Source organism: Protobothrops mucrosquamatus, unplaced genomic scaffold (assembly GCF_001527695.2).
Source record: "Protobothrops mucrosquamatus isolate PMUCROS unplaced genomic scaffold, P.Mucros_1.0 scaffold668, whole genome shotgun sequence".
NCBI lineage: Eukaryota > Metazoa > Chordata > Lepidosauria > Squamata > Viperidae > Protobothrops > Protobothrops mucrosquamatus.
The window spans coordinates 321,310-343,752 of record NW_015386956.1 but is presented as its reverse complement, the minus strand read 5'-3'; the positions used below and the strand labels follow the sequence as shown (position 1 = coordinate 343,752).

At 41.7% G+C, this 22,443-nt stretch overlaps 1 protein-coding gene across 1 annotated transcript in view; it reads left to right on the top strand.

The window, feature by feature from the left end:
• Positions 1–22,443, top strand: part of ADAMTS15 (ADAM metallopeptidase with thrombospondin type 1 motif 15) — a 35,979-nt gene that overhangs the window by 10,160 nt on the left and 3,376 nt on the right. The window contains exons 2-5 of the mRNA XM_015818037.1: positions 14,688–14,820; positions 18,210–18,377; positions 20,183–20,466; positions 21,006–21,183. Of these exons, the coding sequence (XP_015673523.1) occupies positions 14,688–14,820; positions 18,210–18,377; positions 20,183–20,466; positions 21,006–21,183 (763 nt within the window). The remainder of the gene's footprint in view (positions 1–14,687; positions 14,821–18,209; positions 18,378–20,182; positions 20,467–21,005; positions 21,184–22,443) is intronic.

Genomic DNA, 22,443 nt, shown 5'->3' with positions numbered 1-22,443 from the left:
CCTGACCTAGGGTGGATTTTACATTGGGTTTTAAATATTCGGAAGACGCAACATTAAAATTCGGTTTAATTCGGTTTTAAGGGGGGGATTGTATATATGTTCTGGTTTTAAATATGTTGTGCGCCGCCCTGAGTCCCTGTCGGGAGAAGGGCGGCATATAAATTAAATAAAATAAATAAAATAAATAAATAAATAAATACTTCTCAGAAAGTAATTTGACTCCCACCAATGTAAATCTTTTTTCTTCCCCTACCACCAATTTCAGGGAGGTAACTAAGTCCTGTCAGCATTAAGGCTAGGATGGAGAAGACAGACAGAACATCTCCTTCAGTTTGTTGCAGACCAGATGCAAAAGATTTCCGCTTTCTTTATGGTGCTTGCTTTAAATTGTGAAGCTCCCAGACTTCACAGCAAGCCACCTAATTAGCACAAGATGTGCTTCAACTCCAGCAGCTGAGGAGATCCTGTGCTTCTCTGCAGTGAAGTTTAAAAACCTCTCGCCACTCAAAAAGAGTGAGTGGGTATTTCATGCCAGGGTGGCGTATTCACTTTCTGCTGAAGATACGGGTGGCCCTGGGCTTAGGATCACAACCGAGACCAGAACTTCCATTGTTAAGTAAGATGGGCATTAAGTGAGTCGCACCCAATGTTACAATCGTATTGGCCATGATTGTTAAGGAAATCACTGCAGTTGTTAAGTGGATCAGACAGTCATTAGGCAAATCCAGCTTCCCCTATTGACTTTGCTTGTTGGAAGCAGGCTGAGAAAGTGGTGATTACGTGACCCCAAGATGTTGCTCTGGCAAGTTGGCCGTGACGAGTTGGCTGTGGTGAGTTGGCCATGGTGAGTTGGTTTGGTGAGTTGGCTTGGTGAGTTGACCATGGCGAGCTGGCTGTGGTGAATTGGCCATGGTGAGTTGGCTGTAGTGAGTTGGCCATGGCGAGTTGACCATGGAAAATTGTCATAGACTTGATAAATCACTTTTGTTTGTGCTTTTGTAACTTTGCATGGTTGCTAAATGAATGAGTGTAAGTTGACTATCTGTACTTCTCTCTCTCTCTCTCTCTCTCTCTCTCTCTCTCTCTCTCTCTCTCTCTCTCTCTCTCTCTCTCTCTCTCTCTCTCTCTCTCCCGTCTCCTCTTTCTTCTTTCTCCCAGTCTTATTTAAAGACCTTACTGACATAATTTCTATTCTCTACTATGTCAAAAGCAGTTTGAAGATGGTCCACTTTTTTTCTTCCTCTTCTACTAGCTAGCAGTGTCTCAGTCCCTGGAGAAATCAACCTCTCCTCACCTCTACTCCATGATGAAGGAAACCGCAACAACCAATTGCTTCCATTCCCTTCCTCCCGTGGTCTTACTTCATGTTGGGTGGATTTGTCTTGCGTGCAAAAAAGAAAAGAAAAGAAAAAGAAAACTGAAGTTTGAGCTGAGCCAGGGGAACAACTACACTTTTTTCCTCCGAAAGGGCCTGTTAAGATGGATGAAATCAAGAAATGAGCAGATAAAGTGGGGCAAGAATTCCTCCAATCTGAGAAAGCCACAAGCTCTGCAGAGCTTTAATAATGCAAAGAAAACATTAGCTTTACTGCAGTTTCAAGTACGCTGTAGAGAGTCAGTGATTAACTCGCTTACCTCTTGAGCGCTGCCAAGTTGGAGAAAACCACAAATCTGGAGTTGGTTTCAAACTGGCACAGAGTTCTTGATGAAAATGCCCTAAATTACAAATCTGCGGCTTATACGTTTAATTTGCTTAAGTCATAACTCTTGATAGTCGTACTCTAAAGTACCAATAGAGGAGAAGATTTGTAGCTCAGGGCTAAACTGTGGGCTCCTTTCTTGCAGACATTTCATGACCCATCTAGGTAACATCATCAGCGGGAGTGAGTGTGAGCTTCGCTCCCTGTTTATATAAATATATAAGCGTTGAACAAAGCCCAATCCTTTCTAGCACTGATGATGTTACCTAATTGGGTCATGAAATGTCTGTAAGAAGACAACCAAGCTCAGAGAGCATCAAGGACTCTGTTCTCTGAAGACTACAGAGTTATCTTCAGGTGCTCTTGGCCTCCACCACCCTTTGAGAGCTTCATTCCATCCTTCAAACAATATCCACTTGCATTTCTTTATGCATTACTGCACTATTACTGCACTGCCCTGGTGGCGCAGCGGTTAGAATGCAGTACTGCAGGCTACTTCTGCTGACTGCCGGCTGCCAGCAGTTCGGCAGTTCGAGTCTCACTGGCTCAAGGTTGACTCAGCCTTCCGTCCTTCTGAGGTCAGTAAAAGGAGGACCCAGATTGTTGGGGGGCAATATGCTGATTCTGTAAACTGCTTAGAGAGGGCTGTAAAGCACTGTGAAGCGGTATACAAGTCTAACTGCTATTGCTATTTACTCATTCCTCAAATCCCATTGTGAGGGCACTGGATCAACAAAGACATCTGCCTTTCTTGAACTCTTCCATCTGTGGTCTCTTGATACCATAACATTTATTTTCCTGCCAAAAACTATTATATAAACCCAGAGCTCTTATTTCATTAGAAGAGAGAGAGAGAGAGAGAGAGAGAGAGAGAGAGAGAGAGAGAGAGAGAGGAGAGAGAGAGAGGCGCGAACTGGCTGCAGAGATAGCAAAAAAAAAAGGCACACCAAACACGGCAGTGCTGCAAAACGTTCCCCCTTTAAAAAGAGAGACAAAGAGAGAAGAGGAGAGGAGAAGAGAGGAGAGAAAAAGTTAATTGATAGACAGTTTGGAGTTGCGGACAAGTTGGGGATAGTGCTTGCTTGCTTGCTTTTATTTTGGTTTTTGGATAAGCTTCTTCTCCAGACAGCAAATGCACGATCAAGATCCGGACAATTGCTATGGAATGGTTTGTCCTCTATTGTTTTTCACCTTCTCCCTACATTTCAGCATAGAAACAAAGAGCTAGAGTTCAATGGTGAAGCACATACATTGTGTACAAGAAGGCAGAAGTGCTATCCTTGGGATGGCCAATTCAGATTGGAATATTGTTTTGCTTGAAAGCTGGGAGAGGCACAGCCAGTGAGTGTGGCCCACCAGTAACTCTCTTGTTAAAAAGGGTGAGCTTCCTGGAAGTGGCTCTGAAGTCAGTCAATAGAGTTGAGAGCAAGCAGTGGTTGACGGGGACCCATTCCCCCCTTTGTGTTCACCCATCTCCCCATTTCTGACTCTGTTGTGCAATTTTATTTATTGATCCCCCCAATAAATTTAGGCTGCTTACTCACTAGATTCTAGGCTGCTTACTATACAGATAGTCCTTGATTCACGACCACAATGGAACCCGAGATTTAAGTTGCTAAGTGAGACATTTGTTAAGTGAGTTTTGCTCCATTTTATGACCTATCTTGCCACAGTCGTCACTGCAGTTATTAAGTTAGTGACACGGTCGTTAAAGTGAATCCGGCTTCCCCATCTGACTTTGCTTGTCAGATGGTCGCAAAAGGGAATCACATAACCCTGGGACACTGCAACCGTCATAAATACGAATCAGGTGCCAAGCATCTGAATTTTGATCACATGGGGATAGTACAATGGTTGTAAGTGTGAATAACAGTCATAAGTCACTTCTTTCACTGCTGTTGTAATGTTGATTGGTCAGTAAATGAACTGTTGGAAGTCAAGGACTACCTGTACTAAAAGCATTAGAAGGACAGAACAACACAGAATCTACACATAGCGTGCTTGGCAGTCAATCCGGATTAGTGTTCATCTTTTGAGCCTTTTGAAGAGACAAGGTGGCCCTTGGTTGCCTGATCCCAAGCAATCTAGGCTGTGTCAAACTCCTTTTTCTCTTTTTTCTGACCTTTTTTCTTCTTTTTTGGTCTGCTCTCCATACAAGAGATCCTCAAAAAGAACAAGCCGGTTGTCTTCAATTGCTAGGCAATTTGGTGCCCCTTCAGATGGTTTGGAGAACAATTCCTACAACTATTTAACTATTCAACTGTTATCTGGCAGGGTTTTTCTACCGTTGCGTGACTTCTGTCTTAAAATTTTCCATTACCTCTCACCTTTTTCATTTACTGCTCCTCTTAATAGCATATCTCCGTAAAAAGAAACCAGGGTTAACTTTTAAGTACCCTTTTAATGGACTAAGTTAGAAGCCTCCAGAGATCCAGTGAGAAGGTTTGGTGCAGTCCGGTCAAGGCAATCTTGCAAGCTGTGTGGAAGTCAACTTGGCCTTGAGAACTTCTGAGAGAAGATGTGACTCTTTATGGCTCTTAATATCCCCTTGAACCCAGGCCTAAGGAATGTGTGTTAAGAGCTATTTGTTAATTTTAGCCCAGCACTGAGAGAAAGTGGGTCAGTATGTCAGTGCAGGTGTTTGGCAAAGGGCCAAGACCTACTTTTAGCTAGTGAGGAAACTTTTTTTTTTTTAAAAAAGAAAGACAATGAGTAAGTAAAGCAAACAAATGGCATTGGCTAGCTTCCACAGAACAGCTTTTCCCTCCCCCCCATCAATCCAAGTTGTACTTATAGCTCAAGCATTCCAAATTTAGAAGACTTTGTGGAACCAAAGGATCCCAAAACTATGCATCCTTTGAGTAAAAAGTATGGACTATTTAAGAGCAGTTTCATATTACATCATGACTGGCGCAATTCTGGATGGGTATCTCTCTCGGTGCCTTCTAAAGGAACTGAGATTTCAACCCCAGGGTCTAGACTCGCAGGGGTAGGCAACCTTGGCTCTTTTATGACTCGTGGACTTCAACTCCCAGAATTTCTGAGCCAGCATGGGGGAACTATGGCCCCTTCATGACTCGTGGACTTCAACTCCCAGAATTCCTGAGCCAGCATAGCTCAGCTTAGAAATCTCTCCCTTTCCCCTCAGCATAGCCTGGCTCAAGAATTCTGGGAGTTGAAGTCCACGAGTCATAAAAGAGCCAAGGTTGCCTACCCCTGGTCTAGAGAGCCCTTAAAATACAGATAGTCCTCAACTTACAATCATTCGTTTAGTGAGCGTTTGAAGTTACAACAGCACTGAAAAAAGTGGCTTAGGACCGGCCTTCACGTAACCATTGCAACATCCCTACGATGATGTGATTAAAATTCAGGCACTGGCATGTATTTATAATGGTCGCAGTGTGTCCCAGGCCATGTGATCACAAGCAAAGTCAGTGTGGGAAGCCAGGTTCACGTAACATCTGCTGTGATTTGCTTACCAATTGTGACCCAAAAAAGATGGTAAAATGAGTCAAAAGTCATTTAACAACTGTCTGGCTTAGCAACAGAAATGTTGAGCTCCATTGTGGTGGTAAGTCAAGGACTTACTATAATTTAGGTTGCTCTGAATGTTGGCAAATGCAGATTGGGAAAAATATCACTTATGGGTCCTGGAAAAATATCCACATAGATTTTGTAGGAAGAATCTGTGGATATGAAGAGTTGTCTATAGGTCGGTCAAAGCACCCGTCTAATTTAGCATGTTGTAGACAATGATGTCCAGGCAAATGTCTTTGTGAACTTCCTATTCTCTGATTTGGAGTCAAATAGCCCAAGGCTGGGTTTCATATACTCCTTGGCTTTTGCTCAAAAATCTTTTCACAATACAAAACAAAAACGCCTTACATCTGGATTTCCCATCCCCAAACAACTTTTATTCCTCCATGGGGATACCTTTACAGGCTACTCTTGAGCAAATTAGGGGGTCAAGTAGGGAATAACCTCTTATCTCCACAAATACTCTGGTTAGTCTGGACAAGAAAACGAGGCCTTCTGAACATTTTTAACGTGTTCAACTTGACTAGGGAGACACGATAGTCTCCAGGAACTAACAACTTAAGTGCTCATGAAACGTATTTGAAAATGAATCTTCTGAATTCCTAGGCACTGTTTATGTAATATCTGCAAGAGAATCTACACATTTTATTCTTGCTCAGGAAGCATAGAGAATAGAGGGATGAGTGAGATCATGAAATGCCATTAAATGTACTATCTTACAATTTTCTACCCTTTATGCTCGGTGATGTTATACATCTGTTACTAGCACAATGGGAGGACACGTGCACGGTAACATATTTAATAGAGGGGGTTTTTTTGGCATCTCACCTAGTTCCTCTGAGCTTAGAGGTATCTGCTTCCTTTGAACTTTCTTTCACCTAAAAAGTATTGGGCTTCTCAAGTCCTCCATCTAAGGGGGAAAAAACCCCTGAAACTATCCACCCCAAAAATGACTAAAGCTAGGGAGGAAGGCCGGCAAAGAAGTAAAGCCAGGATGCTATTGATTGTATCTTGGGTCAAGTGACATGTCTGAGGTGGAAAGTTCTTCCCCATCTCCTCAAAACCACGAGTGTCTCAATTTTTTCAGAAAAAAACTGTACAAGTAACCCTTGACTTACGACCACAACTGAGCCCCAAATTTTCTGTTGTTAAGTGAGACATTTGTTAAGTGAGTTTTTCCTTGAAGATGTTTTGCTTCTCATCCCAAAAATTTCTTCAGTCCTTCAGAACTGTTCTTCAGAAGTGAAGAAGCTTCTTGGATGAGAAGCGAAATGCCTTCAAGCAAAAATAAATAAATAAATAAATAAACAACAACAATAACAACAACAAAACAACAACAACAACAACAACAACAACAACAACAACAATAATAATAATAATAATAATAATAATAATAATAATAATAATAATAATAAAGTTGAAGGGGCCTTGGAGGTCATTGAGTCCAACCCCCTGCTCAGGCAGGAAACCCTACACCATTTCGGACAGATGGATGTCCAGTCTCTTCTTAAAAACTTCCAGTGTTGGAGCATTCACCGCTTCTGGAGGCAGGCTTTTCCACTGGTTAATTGTTCTCACCGCCAGGAAGTTTCTCCTTAGTTCTAGGTTGCTTCTTCTCTCTTTGGTTAGTTTCCACCCGTTGCTTCTTGTCCTACCTTCTGGTGCTTTGGAGAATAGCTTGACTCCCTCTTCTTTATGGCAGCCCCTGAGATATTGGAACACTGCTATCATGTCCCCCCTCGTTCTTCTCTTTGTTAAACTAGACATACCCAATTCTAGCAACTGTTCCTCATATGTTTTAGCCTCCAGTCTTTTGAAAAAGCACCTTGGGGACAACCGTGACATGGATGACTGAGAATCTCCATAAGACAACATTAAAATATTATTAAAAACCGTGTTCAAACCACATCTAAAAGGGCCAAGAGACGGATGGGATGGGGATGAGATTTTCTACCCGGTCAGCCACCTCCAGTGCTGAGAGCCCCCCAGGTCCTGTTGTGTTGCACTCTCATAGGGATTATATCCTTGCATTTTCCAAGTCATCTCATTGCATAAGGAGATATCGGATGTTATGTATGAAGTTTGGTTGCTTCCTTGTCTTGATGTCCTGAGAAGCTGATTGTAATGGATGAGCTTAGCATCTTTTCGTAAACCACCTGTGGCCAACAAATGTTACTTCCAGCAGGACTTTTGCTTGGAACATCTGCCGTGGGACAACTGCAGCACCAACGGCCACATAATTCAGTCTCTGCTAGAATTCGTCTTAGAATGTTTCTTGGCTGAGAAATAACAGATCAAAATGCACACATTAGGAATGCTACAAAACATATGGTGAATATTAGTGGAGGGTTTTCTTGCAGTTTTAAGTGGGATCCTGACCTGGATATGAGCTGAGGGTTTTATCATCAAGGCCAATGCTATCTATTTTGATTGACAGATCTCACCCAGGGAATTGGGTTGAAGGAGAGCATTCCCAGTATTTACTGTACATTTAAACCGAGATATTGGAACTTAACTTTAGGATTTTCTTTTTTGCAAATTGCTGGGTGATGTTTTTTTCTCCCTCGTAAAACTCAGGACTATATATTCATATACACATAATTAGAACAAACTTTATACTGGGTGGCCGTATACCTGCTCCTGCACAATAGGAACCGTATATTAGCTGCAGTCGCTGCTTATCAGAATGTTTCTGCAATGTTTCCTTTCTGGTAGCTAATTTTATGCCATTCCATTCATTCTGTCTAAGGAGCACTCCAAATTAGCAGCAAGAGCTTCAGAAACATGAAATTTTGCAGTCTTATATCCCAGCGATAGGCCACATTTTATGGCCTGTGTTTGCTTTTCAAAATGGTTTTGTCTGGTGGCAAGGGTCATAAAGACAGAGTAGCGATGTAGTAATGACTCCGTGGACAAGGGTGAACATTTTTGGATCATTAACTCTTCCTAATGTTGAGTGGTGATTCAGGGTGTAAAACTGATTGCTTTGTTGAAGCTAAAAAGTGGGTGGCAAAAGTTTAGCTTAGTATGGTACAGCTTTCCTTCAAAGATGATCCTTATCCTTCCTCCTGTTAGTGATCTGGACCCTAGAACAGAGCTGGAGATTCTGAGATAATTGCATTGTATTTTATGCCATACACCGTTATGAAACACCATTTCTTTGAAGAATCTTGTGACATCTTGTGATAGAAAAGATGCTGAGACTCTGGAAAGAGTACAGAGAAGAGCAACAAAGATGATCAGGGGACTGGAGGCTAAAACATATAAGGAACGGCTGCTGGAATTGGGAATGTCTAGTTTAATGAAGAGAAGGACCAGGGGGGACATGATAGCAGTGTTCCAATATCTCAGGGGTTGCCACAAAGAAGATGGAGTCAAGCTATTCTCCAAAGCACCTGAAGGCAGGACAAGTAGCAACGGATGGAAACTAACCAAACAGAAAAGCAACCTAGAACTAAGGAGAAACTTCCTGACAGAATAATTAATCAGTGGAACAACCTGCCTCCAGAAGCTGTGAATACTCCAACACTGGAAGTCTTTAAGAAGAGATTGGACAGCCATTGTCTGAAATGGTATAGGGTTTCTTGCCTGAGCAGGGGGTTGGAATAGATGACCTCCAAGGTCCCTGCATCATCATCATCATCATCATCATCATCATCATCATCATCATCTACTGGGCTTGGGAAAGTTGTCAAGCTCAAACTTTTCCTTAGAATGTTGATGTTTAAGGCACAATATAAAGGTCCAATTGCAGGGCCTAATCATCTTCTATGATTGCTTTATGAATTTTAAATGTTTCAAAGCTGTCCCAAGGCCTGCGGGTCAGGAGGCTGGATGACTCACCGAGAGATCTCTTTTAATTATTTTGTTTAGGTTTATCCTTGATGATATTGTTGGTTGCAATCCTTTGCAACACCCACTGATGACATAAATGAATGAATGAGTCTGTTGGAGTCAGGGTAAATAAAGAAACAATTTACATTGTGAACTTTGAGCCATTTGTCATCTAGCTGTAATGTAGAATACACAATAGCATACATTCTTTTTTTTTTTTTTTTTTAAAACCTCTTGATCTATCCCAAACTGGGAACTTTCAATCCTGTTCAACTGATTCCTTTTTATCCGGATGTTGGCTTAAAACTCAAAGACTCTCTCCATCTGATTTCCCCATGCGAGGAGTGATACGGCTAGCTTCCTGTTAAGGATCAGTAGTTGCCTAGGAGAAAATGTTTTTTGGCTTCTCAGACAGGTTAGCTTCCTCTTTTTAATTTAATTTTTTTTCCCAAAACTGAACGCCAGATCATCTGCTCTGTTGATTTACATCCACCACAAAGGATTGTGCTGGCTAGAAGATGTGTCTTTTGTAAAGATGATGTAAACCTGCCTCCATTTCCCTGTTGATGGCATTTTTGAGATGACCATTGAGAAGAGGAAGGAAGCAAAGGTGCACAGAGCAATTCTGGCTACATTTTTAGACATAATTCCACTGGGGGTTGATTTATTCGCCTCTTGCAGGAAACGTGAAAGAGGTCTCTTAGTCAGTGGGATGTCAATCGTGAACCTATTTTGGCAGAAAATGTAGCTGATTGATGATGTTAATGCTTCATGTAGTCAATTCCTTTACAAAATCTGTCCAGTTTTTTTCTTCCCCAGCTTCCTGTTTTTTTTCCTTTCTCATTCTCAGGATGCTTTAATATTTCTTTCAGATTTTTTTTTTTTGTAATGATGTGTCCAAATTTACTTTATGGCTGCAAACTGATGATGGCTTCCCTTGGGATTGAACTGAAGTATGGACAACTGGGAAGATGGAAGATTGTTGGAATAGTACCAAAAAATAACTGATCTCAAGCATCTCGCTTAGCTGCCTAACGTCATTTTCAGGATTCCTATGCCGATAAATATTTCACCAAAATACTCTTCTCCTTTGAGAAAAAGCATTTTTTCCTCATTATACCGAGAAGGATCAGAAATAGCACTTAAGAAATCTTTAGCACATAACCCTTGTGCTATTTCACTTTGACTTTTGTGGATCAGTTTTATCTTGAATGGTTTGGTGATGATCACACCATGTCTAGACCTTCTTGCTGATTGTTTTACAGACATCCTGACTGTGCAATCTTAATTCTTTTCACAATTATGGACATTATGGCCATTTCGCCCTGTGTCTCCTGTAGTCCAAGTCTAGTCTCTGTAGATTCCTTTGCTAGATGTTTATGGAGATTCTCAGTCATCCAGGTTACGATTGTCCCAAAGGTGCTTTTTCAGGAGGCAACTGGACTTCCTTGTTTTTCTTTGAAGACATTTCACTTCTCAACCAAGAAGCTTCTTTAGCTCTGACTAGATGGTGGGGAGTGGAAGGCTTGTCTTCAACAGTGAAGGGACACAGGGCAGGAAACATCCTGCAACCAAGAAAGCTCCACACACATTTGCACTACTCAGGTGACCCTGAGGACACCGTTAAATCTCCAAGTGGCTTCAACGACTCTCTAAAAGAATGCAAATAACCAGCAGTCTGCAAGGAATATAAACCCTTCCATTCCCCACCATCTAGTCAGAGCTGCAAAACATCGTCAGAGAAAAACAAGAAAGTTCAGTTGCCTCGTGAAAAAGCACCTTTGGGATTTCTTTGCTAGATTGCTGAGATTGATAGAGATCAAATATTGTCAGCCTTTCAAGAGAATCAAGTTGAAGAAACAGGAAGGGGCTAGGAATCTTGGCCTCTATTTTAGGCAGGCTCTTGTAACATGATTTGTAAGTCTATCAAAGCTTCTCCCTAGTGCAACCTATATCTAACTCAATCAAGGTGGAGTTGTTTTGAGTTTCTTTTTTCCCTATTTTCTAATTTCCCAGGGCTTAGAAGTATCTTTTCTTCCCAACATGTGTCTCAAGTCTTGCAGGATACAGCCTGGAGCTATTCCTTGTTGCTTTTGAACAAGAGGATATGGAAGCAATTTGTAATAAGAACATAACAATGCTGTCTTTGCTCCAGATTGTGAATTGACCTCTTTGGGACATGATGTCAATCCTGGATCCCAGCAGCAGTAAGAATGGGATGTGGCAAGGTTCCCCTATGTTCTGACTGATGGTGGGTAAGGGGGTGGTTGATTTAATCTGTTCCAGCTATGCCCGTCATGGCATGAAGCTTTCATATCTAGAACATGTAAAAAAATGTAGCTAATCTTCAGGTTTCCAGCTGGGGAAATGATTTTTGTTCCCCTTGAATGATCTTAGCTGAATTATTGGCATCACATTCAAGGAACACCAAAGAGCATCATTCTCAATGAGAGCCAAAAGTTTGACCCACATGACCTTGTTAATTGGTGGAAGAACAGTCTTTACTAAGAAAAGCTTTTTGAGCATTGAAAGTTAACTTGCCTTATTTCTTTTTTCTGGTACGGTGAAATTTTTATCCCTTGCTTAATTCTTTAACTATGTTCTCAGTTTCTTCTCATGACTTCATACTGCATTGCTCATGACTTTTCTCCTAGTATTCTTTACTAGGGAAGGTTTCCCCCCACCCCTTTGTCAGTTTGTCAAGCTTGTCAGAAACCCGTATTTATGAGCATTTTTTCACAGGGCCACCTAATCCCAACATTAATAGGTTGCCATTTAGTGTGCTTCATCCATAGCATTACTAGATCTAGATCTGAGAAGTTTTAAGAGCAGCTGTAAAGCATGAATTTTGCCCTAAGGAGACCTGGTGGCACAATGGTTAGAATGCGGTATTGCAGGCAAATTCTGCCCACAGCCTGGAGTTTGATTGTGATGGGGCTCAAGGTTAACTCAGCCTTCCATCCTTCCAAGGTCAGTAAAATGAGAACCCAGATTGTTGGGGGCAATACGCTGACTCTGTAAACTGCCCAGAGAGGGCTGTAAAGCACTATGGAGTGGTATATAATCTAAGTGCTACTGCTATAAGCAAGGAGACATATCAGTGTGTTGCCAACTTGATGTCCTCTGGATAGTGTTGGCATTACAACTCCTAGAATTCTTAGCTAGTTTAGTCTTTGGCTGAGGGTCAGGCAACTGTGATGCAAATGGGTTCAAAACAAAGCTGGGTTTGTTTCTGGATAATGGATGAAATTATTTTTGATTGCATTCACATTTGAGCGTTGGCGCTGAAAGCACTCTTGTTGACAATGATGCTATCCATTCAGTCATGTCCATTCCTGGGGATTCTAAGGACCAGCTCTCTCTACATTTTCCTATTTTGTACAGCTTCTTTCAGTTGTTCTATGTTCTGGCTGGTGTCAGTTTTGATAGAGTCTAGCCGCTGTGATTTTGACAGCCTCATTTTCTTTTACCACTGACCATTCCAAGCACAACTGCCTTTTCTAATTGATTGCATGACATGGCTGAAATAAAGAAGGTGGATTTTTTTTATTTTTGCCTTCCAGCAATATGCCTATTTTTATATGCTCCAGTTGACATGGAGCTAAATTAATGACGTATCTGTCTGTTCCATTATTCTCCCTTCTTAGAACTAATATATCATCTTTCAGGAATTGCTGCAGCTACAATGAGCGACCATCACTTTACATAGGCATACCTCCCTAGAGAGTAAGCTGTTTGAGGTACTGGGTATATTCCTGAGTCTCTTGGAAAGAAACTTGTTGTGAAAGGAAAGATAACTTCTCGTGAAATGATACTATTGCTTTATAATACCTTGCTAAGACCACTCTTGGAATACTGCATCCAGTTTTGGTCACCACAATATAAAAAAGATGTTGAGATTCTGGAAAAAGTGCAAAGAATAAGTGACAAAGATGATTAGGAGGCTGCAGGCTAAAACATATGAAGAACAGTTGCTGGAATTGGGCATGTCTAGTATAGAAAAAAGAAGGACTAGGGGGTGACATGATAGTAGTGTTCCAATACTTGAAGGGCTGCCACAAAGAAGAATGGGTCAACCTGCTCTTCAAAGCATCTGAAGTGGGAACAAGAAGCAATGGATGGAAACTAGTCTAGGAGAGAAGCAGCCTAGAACTAAGGAGGAATTTCCTGACAGGGAAAACAATCAACCAGTGGAACAGCTTGCCTCCAGAAGGTATGGTTGCTCCATCACTGGAGACTTTTAAGAAGGGACTGGACAACCATTTGTCTAAAATGCTATAAGGTCTCTGGCTTGACCAGGGGGTTGGAATAGAATAGAATAGAATAGAATAGAATGGAATGGAATAGAATAGATGCAAGGATCTTGGAGTTCTTCTAGTCCAACCCTCTGTTCAAGCGGGAGATCCTATACCATTTCAGACAGGTGGCTAGAAGTCTTCCAAGGTTCCTTCTAACTTTGTTGTTCTGTTATAAAGAACAAGGAGGGCATCCTAAACAGGCTGGGACAACATAGCTTGGCAATGATAGTTTATTTCCTGGCATGACTTCTCAATTCATCTATCTTAGTTCTGAATTCTGCCTTCAGCCCCTCAGCACTCATCTCTGGTTCTTGGTCATTGGCTGGTTCTTTGACAGCTGTCTATGACTAAGCTCTAATAATTCTCAACAAGACTTGGCTTACCCAGTAGATCTCAGCTGGATTTGGCTTGTGGACGGTACAGCTGAAGTACAAATATTCAAAATATGAGGGTGATCACATGACCATCTCATGGATAGTAAATCCACCCTTAAAAGCAACAAGAAGGAAGAAGGAACAGGGAAATAAGAAATAGAATGTGCTAGAACCAGCCTCCCATGGAAGATATGAAGCACATTAGGTAATTAGTCTGAACCTAGCTGTATTGTTTGGTGAACTAAAGAAATGGCCCACATTTTGAGTACCAAGCAGAAAGCATTCATCTCTTTTTCTACTTAGACTTTCAAATATGGGATGATGGTGACTTCCAGCTTCCTCTTATCACCTGGAGCTCTGTGCTGACAAATATCTAGAAGTCAGCCATGGTTAATTGCAGTTCTTCAGGGTAACAGTTCAGTAATTTGGTGCTTCTAAAGCTGAGCATAATCTGATGAGTTGGAAGTATCCCATAACTCAATGAATCAAACCCTTGTTCAGTTTAGATATCCAGAATAAAAGTTTCTCTGTGATTTTCAGCAACTACTTGAAGATCTCTAACAAAGGACAGCCTACCTATTTGTAGATGGGCTTCTTGTATTGATTGTAAGTTTCTCTTGGAGGCTTTTTGGATGAAAGGTCAGAAGATCACTGTGAATGAGCAAAGAAACAAAACCTATTTAAAATTAAGTTGCATTGCATTTAGCAAGCTTTATTCATAGATAGGTGTCTATAGGATTGAATCTGGAGATGTTCTTCATTAGTATTCCTGTTATCAGCTGCTTTGTAAATGAATAAAATAGATAGAACTGCTTTAAAAGTCTGCCTTTGAAGCTGAAATCAATCCAAGCAAATGATATTTGGGAAGCATTGTGTATATATAACATTTTAAATTATGAAAAACAAACTGTTGAGATTAAAGGATAGTTTCTTGTTCTTGGCAGGATTTGTGTGGTGCTACCACTTGTGACACCCTGGGAATGGCGGATGTCGGCACCATGTGTGATCCCAAACGCAGTTGCTCCGTCATTGAGGATGATGGTCTTCCTTCTGCTTTTACTACAGCTCACGAGCTAGGTAAGGAACGGCTTCCAAAAAGGAGAGAAAGATGAGAGAGAAGACTTAGAAGAACATCTAAAGCTGGTTGGGTGACTTTGGGCCAATCACTAGGAGCCTGTGATTTCTTAGTCCCACCTTAGGCATGAAAGATGGCTGGATGATTTTAGGCCAATCACCAGGAGAGTGTGAGTTCTAGTCCCACCTTAGGCATGAATGACGTCTGGGTGAGTTTGGGCTAATCTTCAGGAAACTGTATATTCTAATCCACCTTAAGTCTGAAAGCTGGATGGATGATTTTGAGCCAATCACTCTTTCACAGTCCAACCCTAATTACAGGGTTGTTATTGTGTGAAAAATAGGAGGAGGAAGGAGTATTAGGTATGTCCACCACCTTGCGTTATTTATAAAAAGAATAAAGGTGGGGTAAGAATAAATACTAAGAAAAAAAACCTGAAACTCCTGAAGATTCCAAAGACTAAAAAAATATATTCCTGTAGGGATCCTTCTTGTGGTCCTCCTACCTTTTCTTTCTGAGATACTGTCAAGCTATGAAGATTGCTTGCACTAGGACAGCCATGCCACTTCTAGCTTGCCAAGACTTCCGAGGAGGGAGGGGAATGTATGGAATGCACAGGTGGTTTCTATCTGCTGGGAAGCAAGGTCGCAAAAGAGATGTTATGTTTTTTCTCATAACAACAGTCTGAAGATTAATTGGACAATGTGACTTGAAGTGTCAGAGAGGGATGGGGAGGATTTACTCTTTTAACTATCTTTGTGGCGCCATATTGTCAGAGCTGGTTTACCATTCATTAGTGCCGGTATGCTGTGCTCAATAAAGTTTTGCATTAGAGATCGTGATGTCTCAGGTGTGCTTACTTCGTTGGGATCATCAGCCAGAACTTTGACAGATACCAGCCCTGTAACCCAACTCTAATTGTGGCATTTCAGTTGTATGACTTTTGTGGTGGTGGTCATCTATAGTTAGAAAAGGAAGAAATGGGAGATTAGGAATTGTGAGGGCACAGATCTCCAGAAGAGGGTTCCAAGTCAGCCAATTTAGCCTCTTAAATCCAGAAGCAGCCAATCATTTACAGCTTGTGCTTTGCATCTGCCTGGTTTTGCATGCTCTCCTTCCGATGTTTGGCAAGCCATTCTTGGCCAGAAGTTTCAATCCCTCAGCCAGTGACTTTGGAAGTGGTCACTTAACCAAGGCCACAGCTGAGAGGCAGAGCCCACACCATACTGTGGTTGACACCTGCCAAACAGATTTTGCCAAGGAAATGTGGATTGAATCCATTTTTAACAGAAGAATTCTCTCTCTAATTAGAGAAAGAAGCTTGACGTTTAAAATAAATCCCAGTACTGAATTCAGGAAGTCTTGATAATAGCAAAAGTTTAAGAATAGTTTTGTGGGAAACTCAGCCTTGTAAATGAATGTGTATATATGTTTGTGGAGGAAAAAGAGAGCAACAAGCCTGCAATTTTATTCCCTGTGCAACGACAAGGCTCAGTTGGAACTGCTGGAGAACAGCTGTTCGAAAGAGAAGGAATCCCAAGCGGAGGGCTCCTTGTTGCTGGCTGTTCTGTTCCCAGGCTTTAGAGATCCTGAAATAATATGTAATTGCTGGGATACGTTAGATACACACCTCGATCCAGAGCGCCAGAGTGTCTCCTGAAGTGACAACCAAATGGCTTGGTTCTCATTTAGAAAGCAGGAAGAGGATTTGGGGTTTAGAGGAGTAAATTATTCCGATTCAAAATAGCTCCTAAAATTAGAAATGGTTTCTGGCTGGGATAGGCTAGCTCAAGGCCCTTTGCTGCCTTTTGGTGGTTCCTTTCAGGGTTGGTGATCCATGCTGGATTAAATTCAGCTGCATTGTCATGTATCTCTTCACGTAGTCAACTGTCACAGTGAGTGACAGGTATCATGTAATGTCTGAATAAAGCCAACCAAAAATTGTGAAGACATTTTTGATTGTCCTCTCTCTAAACCAGGGGTGTCCAACCGTGGACCACAGACCAATCCCAGGAAACTGTGAGTTCTAGTCCCACCTTAGGCATGAAAGACAGCTGGATGACTTTGGGCCAATCACAGGAGACTTTGAGTTTTAGTTCCACTTTAGGCATGAAAGACAGCTGGATGACTTTGGGCCAATCATCAGGAGACTGTGAGTTCTAGTCCCACCTTAAGCATGAAAGACAGCTGGATGACATTGGGCCAATCACAGGACACTTTGAGTTCTAGTCTCACTTTAGGAATGAAACCAGGTTGGGTGAATTTGGTTCAGTCACTCACTTTTAGCCCATATTGTCAGGCTCAGAAAACAAGCCAATTGGTCAATTCCCATCATTTCCAATCCCCAATGGATCAACTCTCAGTTGATCTGAAAAAAGCAGACCCTGCACTTGCGGAAAAACACAAGAAAAAAAAAAAGGGTTCCAAAGGCAACTGGTCAGCTCAGTGAGGAGCAAAATGCTGGGTGAGATAATTTACCAGTTAATCTAGCAGGAAGGCATTTAATATTCTGAAATTACATTAAACAAATAGAGTTAATTTATTTCTGACCTAGTTTAACTAGATGTTCTTCCACTAGTTCCAGTATGTCTGTGATCAGCTTTCAGATGTTCCACCCAGAGTAGTTATGAGCTTGAATAAGGAATTCTCTTTTTCTCTTCTCCTCCCTTGTTTCTCATTTTTCCCCCTCAAGTCTTTTGAAACGACAAGTATCTGCATACATAGTAAATGGTGTGAGTCTTGGCAAAGAAAACTGCTGGCTTGCAGGTCTTGCTGGCAGCAATTGCACTCTGCATCTGTTGTAAATTTATTGGCCTTTGAGGGACAACCTGATTAGAACATGAGAAGGAAGATGTTTGTGGATCTAGGAAAGGGAATGTAGAGTACAACAGTTTTGCTGCAGGCCCTTGCAAAGCTGTGTGCAACAGAGGTCACTTCTTTCATGGATTAAGGAAGAAAAAGCAAAGAGGAGGTGGACGACACAAATTAAACCTTTGTAAAACCTCCAGACCATGCCAAGTCCAACAGCTTTGATATCTCGTATCCCTACTGTTGCCTGGACAGCAGAAAAGAATTTTTTTTAAAGCCCTTGATGACTCCTTCCAATATATATATATGAATGGGTTAAATCTGGCAAGTTGTTCATATTAAAAAATGGTTTAATCAATAACCAAATTAACCATGATTATAAACACAAGCACTGTTCTTGAATTAGAAGGACTCAAGTTCACTCTTTACCGCCTCCCGTTTTACATAAAGTAAGGTTTCAGTAAGAGGAAACAGTATGTTGGAAGGAGAAACTAACAGATACTTCTATTCATTACTAATTCTATCCCTCGGGAAGTACCAGAATGCTGGCTGCAATTTTCAAACCATAACTCTCTCTTTCTAGGACATGTGTTCAACATGCCCCATGACAACGTGAAGGCTTGTGAAGAAGTCTTTGGTAAACTGAAGACTAACCACATGATGTCCCCCACTCTCATCCAAATTGATCGTATTAACCCATGGTCACCTTGTAGCACGGCTATCATCACTGACTTCCTGGACAGCGGACATGGTGAGAAGGGGACAGGAGGTAGATCCATGAAAGAGAGATGGGGGTTACGGATTAGGGATGTTTGTCTAGAAACGGGCTGGAAGACACCTTTGTCACCAAAATTTAGGTGGAGAAGTCAGAAGAGTAGTGGCGAAATGATGTCCTTAAGAGAAAGGGAAGTGGTTCAATTGAAGTATTTGCTCCAGAAGCCAACTTTTCTCACCTTGATGAAAGCTTAAACTTTGGAATAGTAAATTCTTGTGGTTAGTCACTGCTGATTTTTGCATGTATATTATAATGATCTGAGCTGGTGGTCCTTCTTGGTGGCAATGAGTCTCAGCCAAAGTAATTGTGACAAAGGCTATCCTGTGGAGTTCACCTCTATTATTATTATTATTATTATTACTTTAATTTATACCCCGCCCTTCTCCCGAGGGACTCATAGTATGCTGACTTCATAAACGTGGTATTTCAAGACAAATCTTGGAGTTTACTTTTATGTAAAGCATCCAGCAAACTCAGTTAAACAAACAGAATTTATCTGTGGGATTCTGCATATCCTAAAGCCAAGACCCACAAAAACATGAGCAATCACTGTAGTCATGATATGATCTAGATATTATCCTTTCTTTATCAGTAATGGATCTTCTGTTGGAGTCCATTACTTTTCAAATTGGCTTCATGTCCTGTATTAAGCTGGGTTTTGTTTAACAATGATTTGTTGAATAAGCCACAATGGAGCTTTACAAAGCCATAAACTATGGATTATAGAACACAAGGCACTGTTAAGTCAAAAGTAGGCAAACCTCCTTAAAATCTAGTTGATTTAGACTCAATATTGTAATGCAAACACAATATTAGACCGTGACTTTATTAAAGCCAGGTTTGGAATTATTAAAGAATTTTCCTTTAATTTGAAAATTCATTTTGCTAATGAATGTCACTGAAATGTTATGATTTTTCTTTTAATTTAAAGAGAGAGAGAGAAAGAAAGAAATCTTTTTGGAGAAAGGGAAGCCAAACCTTTCACCAATTTTTTTGTTAGCGTCTCAGATAGGTTCTGCACATTCTTAACGTTTGCTCTTATGCTATCAAGATGTTTATTTGAATCTGCTCTTAGGAGTGTATAAAAACTGAGCCCTTAGAGAAGGTAAACCTGGAGGGTGTTGGAGATTCTTAAAACCAGCTGTCTAGAAAAATAGAATAATCACCCGATCAAGCTGTTTTGGCACACTCCTCTACTTTTACTAAACAATTTACACTCAGAAAGCTGTAAATCATTAGAAATGCTAAGGCTGAATCTAACTTGGAATACCCATTTTAGAAGGATCTGGAACTATATGGCAGCAGATCAACTGTACTCATCCTTGTTTGAAACTTTTTTTAAAAAAAAATGTGATTTATATCAGATTTCTGTACCAACCTCCAACCTAAATATCCAAATCAGTTCACAGTTTAAAAATGTAAATCCTGACCACTGAATTTTCACCTCTATCACCACTGTGATTAGTATTGGTAACAAAGCAAGAGAAATAATCCTGATGCTACAGAGCCATAGAGGTGCAGTGGGTTACAATACAGTATTGTAGGCTGACTCTGCCCACTGCCAGGAGTTCGATCCTGACCAGCTCAAGGTTGACTCAGCCTTCCATCCTTCCAAGGTCGGCAAAATGAAGACCCAGATTGTTGGGGGCAATATATGCTGACTCTTTAACCCGTTTAGAGAGGGCTGTAAAGCACTATGAAGTGGTATATAAGTGTACGTGCTATTGCTAGGGACGGTTCCTTTGGGATGATCTCCCATTGTAGCCCTCTGTCTTCTCCAGGTGATTGCCTTTTGGACCAACCCACCAAGCCGATCTCTTTGCCTCAAGAACTTCCCGGTTCCAGCTATAATCTCAACCAGCAGTGTGAGCTGGCCTTTGGCATTGGCTCCAAGCCTTGCCCGTACATGCAATACTGCACCAAGCTTTGGTGCACCGGAAAGGCTCGTGGCCACATCATGTGCCAGACCCGTCACTTCCCTTGGGCTGATGGCACCAGCTGTGGAGAAGGGAAGTTCTGCATGAAAGGTTCCTGTGTGGAGAGGCATAACATCAGTAAGTACCGGGTGAGTACTGATGGCTCTTTCCATGGAGAGCAGCCCAAAGGCTGATGTTCACAAAAGTTTAGTTCAGGCCACAGATGCACACGCAAACAAACAAACAAACAAACAAACAAACAGAAAAAGAGTATGCTAAGTAGGCAATCCAACATAATTCGATTCAGGCATGAATTATCCAGAATTGAGAGTTTTGGAAGCATCTAAATTAACCATTGTAGTCCACATGGATTTGGATAGTTGTACTCATAGTCTCCTGAATCATTGCTGATTTGCTTTGTTATGGTTTAGTTTAATCCACTTAAGAAAATCGCAGAGATCTGCACAAGCAGTTGATTTAATTGCTTGTTAGTTTCCACAATGAGTCAGCTCTTTTGAAACGCTAGGGATAAAAGCAATTCCTAATCTGCTGATTATTAAAAATGCTGAAAAAGCATTGTGCACGTACTTCATGGCACTAGCTAGCTAAAGTGTTGTATTCCTTGAGAAAAAATAGGGATGGCATCCTTGTGGGTTTCATATCTGCTCAATGTCTTATGGCCTGACAGGTGGATGGAAACTGGGGGAAGTGGGCACCTTATGGAACATGTTCACGGACATGTGGTGGAGGAGTCCAGCTGGCTAAACGTCAATGCAACAATCCGGCTCCAGCCAATGAAGGGAAGTACTGTGAAGGGGTTCGAGTTAAATATCGTTCCTGCAGTTTGGATCCCTGCTTTGCTTCAGGTGAGATTTAATGAAGGTGCCAACTGCAGCACCTGTCATGATGGCTGATCAATTCTTTTGGAGGGGATAACAGGACTAGACTAGGTTTTGGTCCAGTAGTTAAGGCATCAGACTAGAAACCAGGAGCTTGTGAGCTCTAGTTCCACCTTAGAAAAGAAAGCTACTGTGTGACTTTTAGCCAATCTTCAGGAGACAAGAGTTTTAGTCCCACCTTAAACATACAAGTTGATTGGGTGACTTTTGGCCAATCACCAAGAGCTGACTGGGTGACTTGGGCCAATTACCAGGAGATGGAGAGTTCTAGTCCCACCTTAGGAAAGAAAGCCACTGGGTGACTTTTAGCCAATCTTCAGGAGACAAGAATTTTAGTCTCACTGTAAGCATGAAAGTTGATTGGGTGACTTTTGGCCAATCACCAGGAGATGGTGAATTCTAGTCCCACCTTAGGAAAGAAAGCCAGCTGGGTGACTTTTAGCCAATTGCCAAGAGACTGTGAGTTCTAGTTCCACCTTAAGGCATGAAAACTGCTGGGTGACTTTGTGCCAGTTACTCCCTCTCAGCCCAACTCACCACACAGGGTTGTTGTTATGGGGAAAATAGGAGGAGGAAAGAGATATTAGGTTAGGTCAGGGGTAGGCAACCTTGGCTCTTTTATGACTCATGGAATTAGAAGTCCACGAGTCATAAAAGAGCCAAGGTTGCCTACCCCTGGGTTAGGTATTAGGCATGTTGTGGGTATTAGGCATTTGAGGATGCAGGAGGTACTAGGTATGATCACCGCCTTGAGTTATTTAGAAAAATAAAAGCAGGATAAAAATCTGGGCATTATGGGGAGAAAATGTTCAACTCTGTTGGATTTCCTTCTCTGCTCATGTTAAAATACAATATTTATAACTATGTGCAATGTTGTCTGAAGATTCACTAGATCAGTGATGGCGAACCTTTTAATAAAGACTGAGTACCCAAAAACTGCCATGCGCCCCACTCATCCCTGCTCCACTCCCACTCAGCCCCCATGCTCTGCCCCCCCCACTCCACTCCCCACTCCCGCCTGTCTACCCGGAGGGCCACCCACTGCCTCCACAGCCCGCTGCAGCGGATCACGCAGATGGCCCTGCAGTGCCATGGCGGCTATGACCTCTGCCTATGCCCCGCAGCATCATCTGCGTGCGACAGGGCACGAGGACAGAGTCTTGTCCCCGCTGCCCGGCTGCCATGTCCTTGGCTGCGTTGCTTTGTGCGGGCCGCACCTGGGGGAGA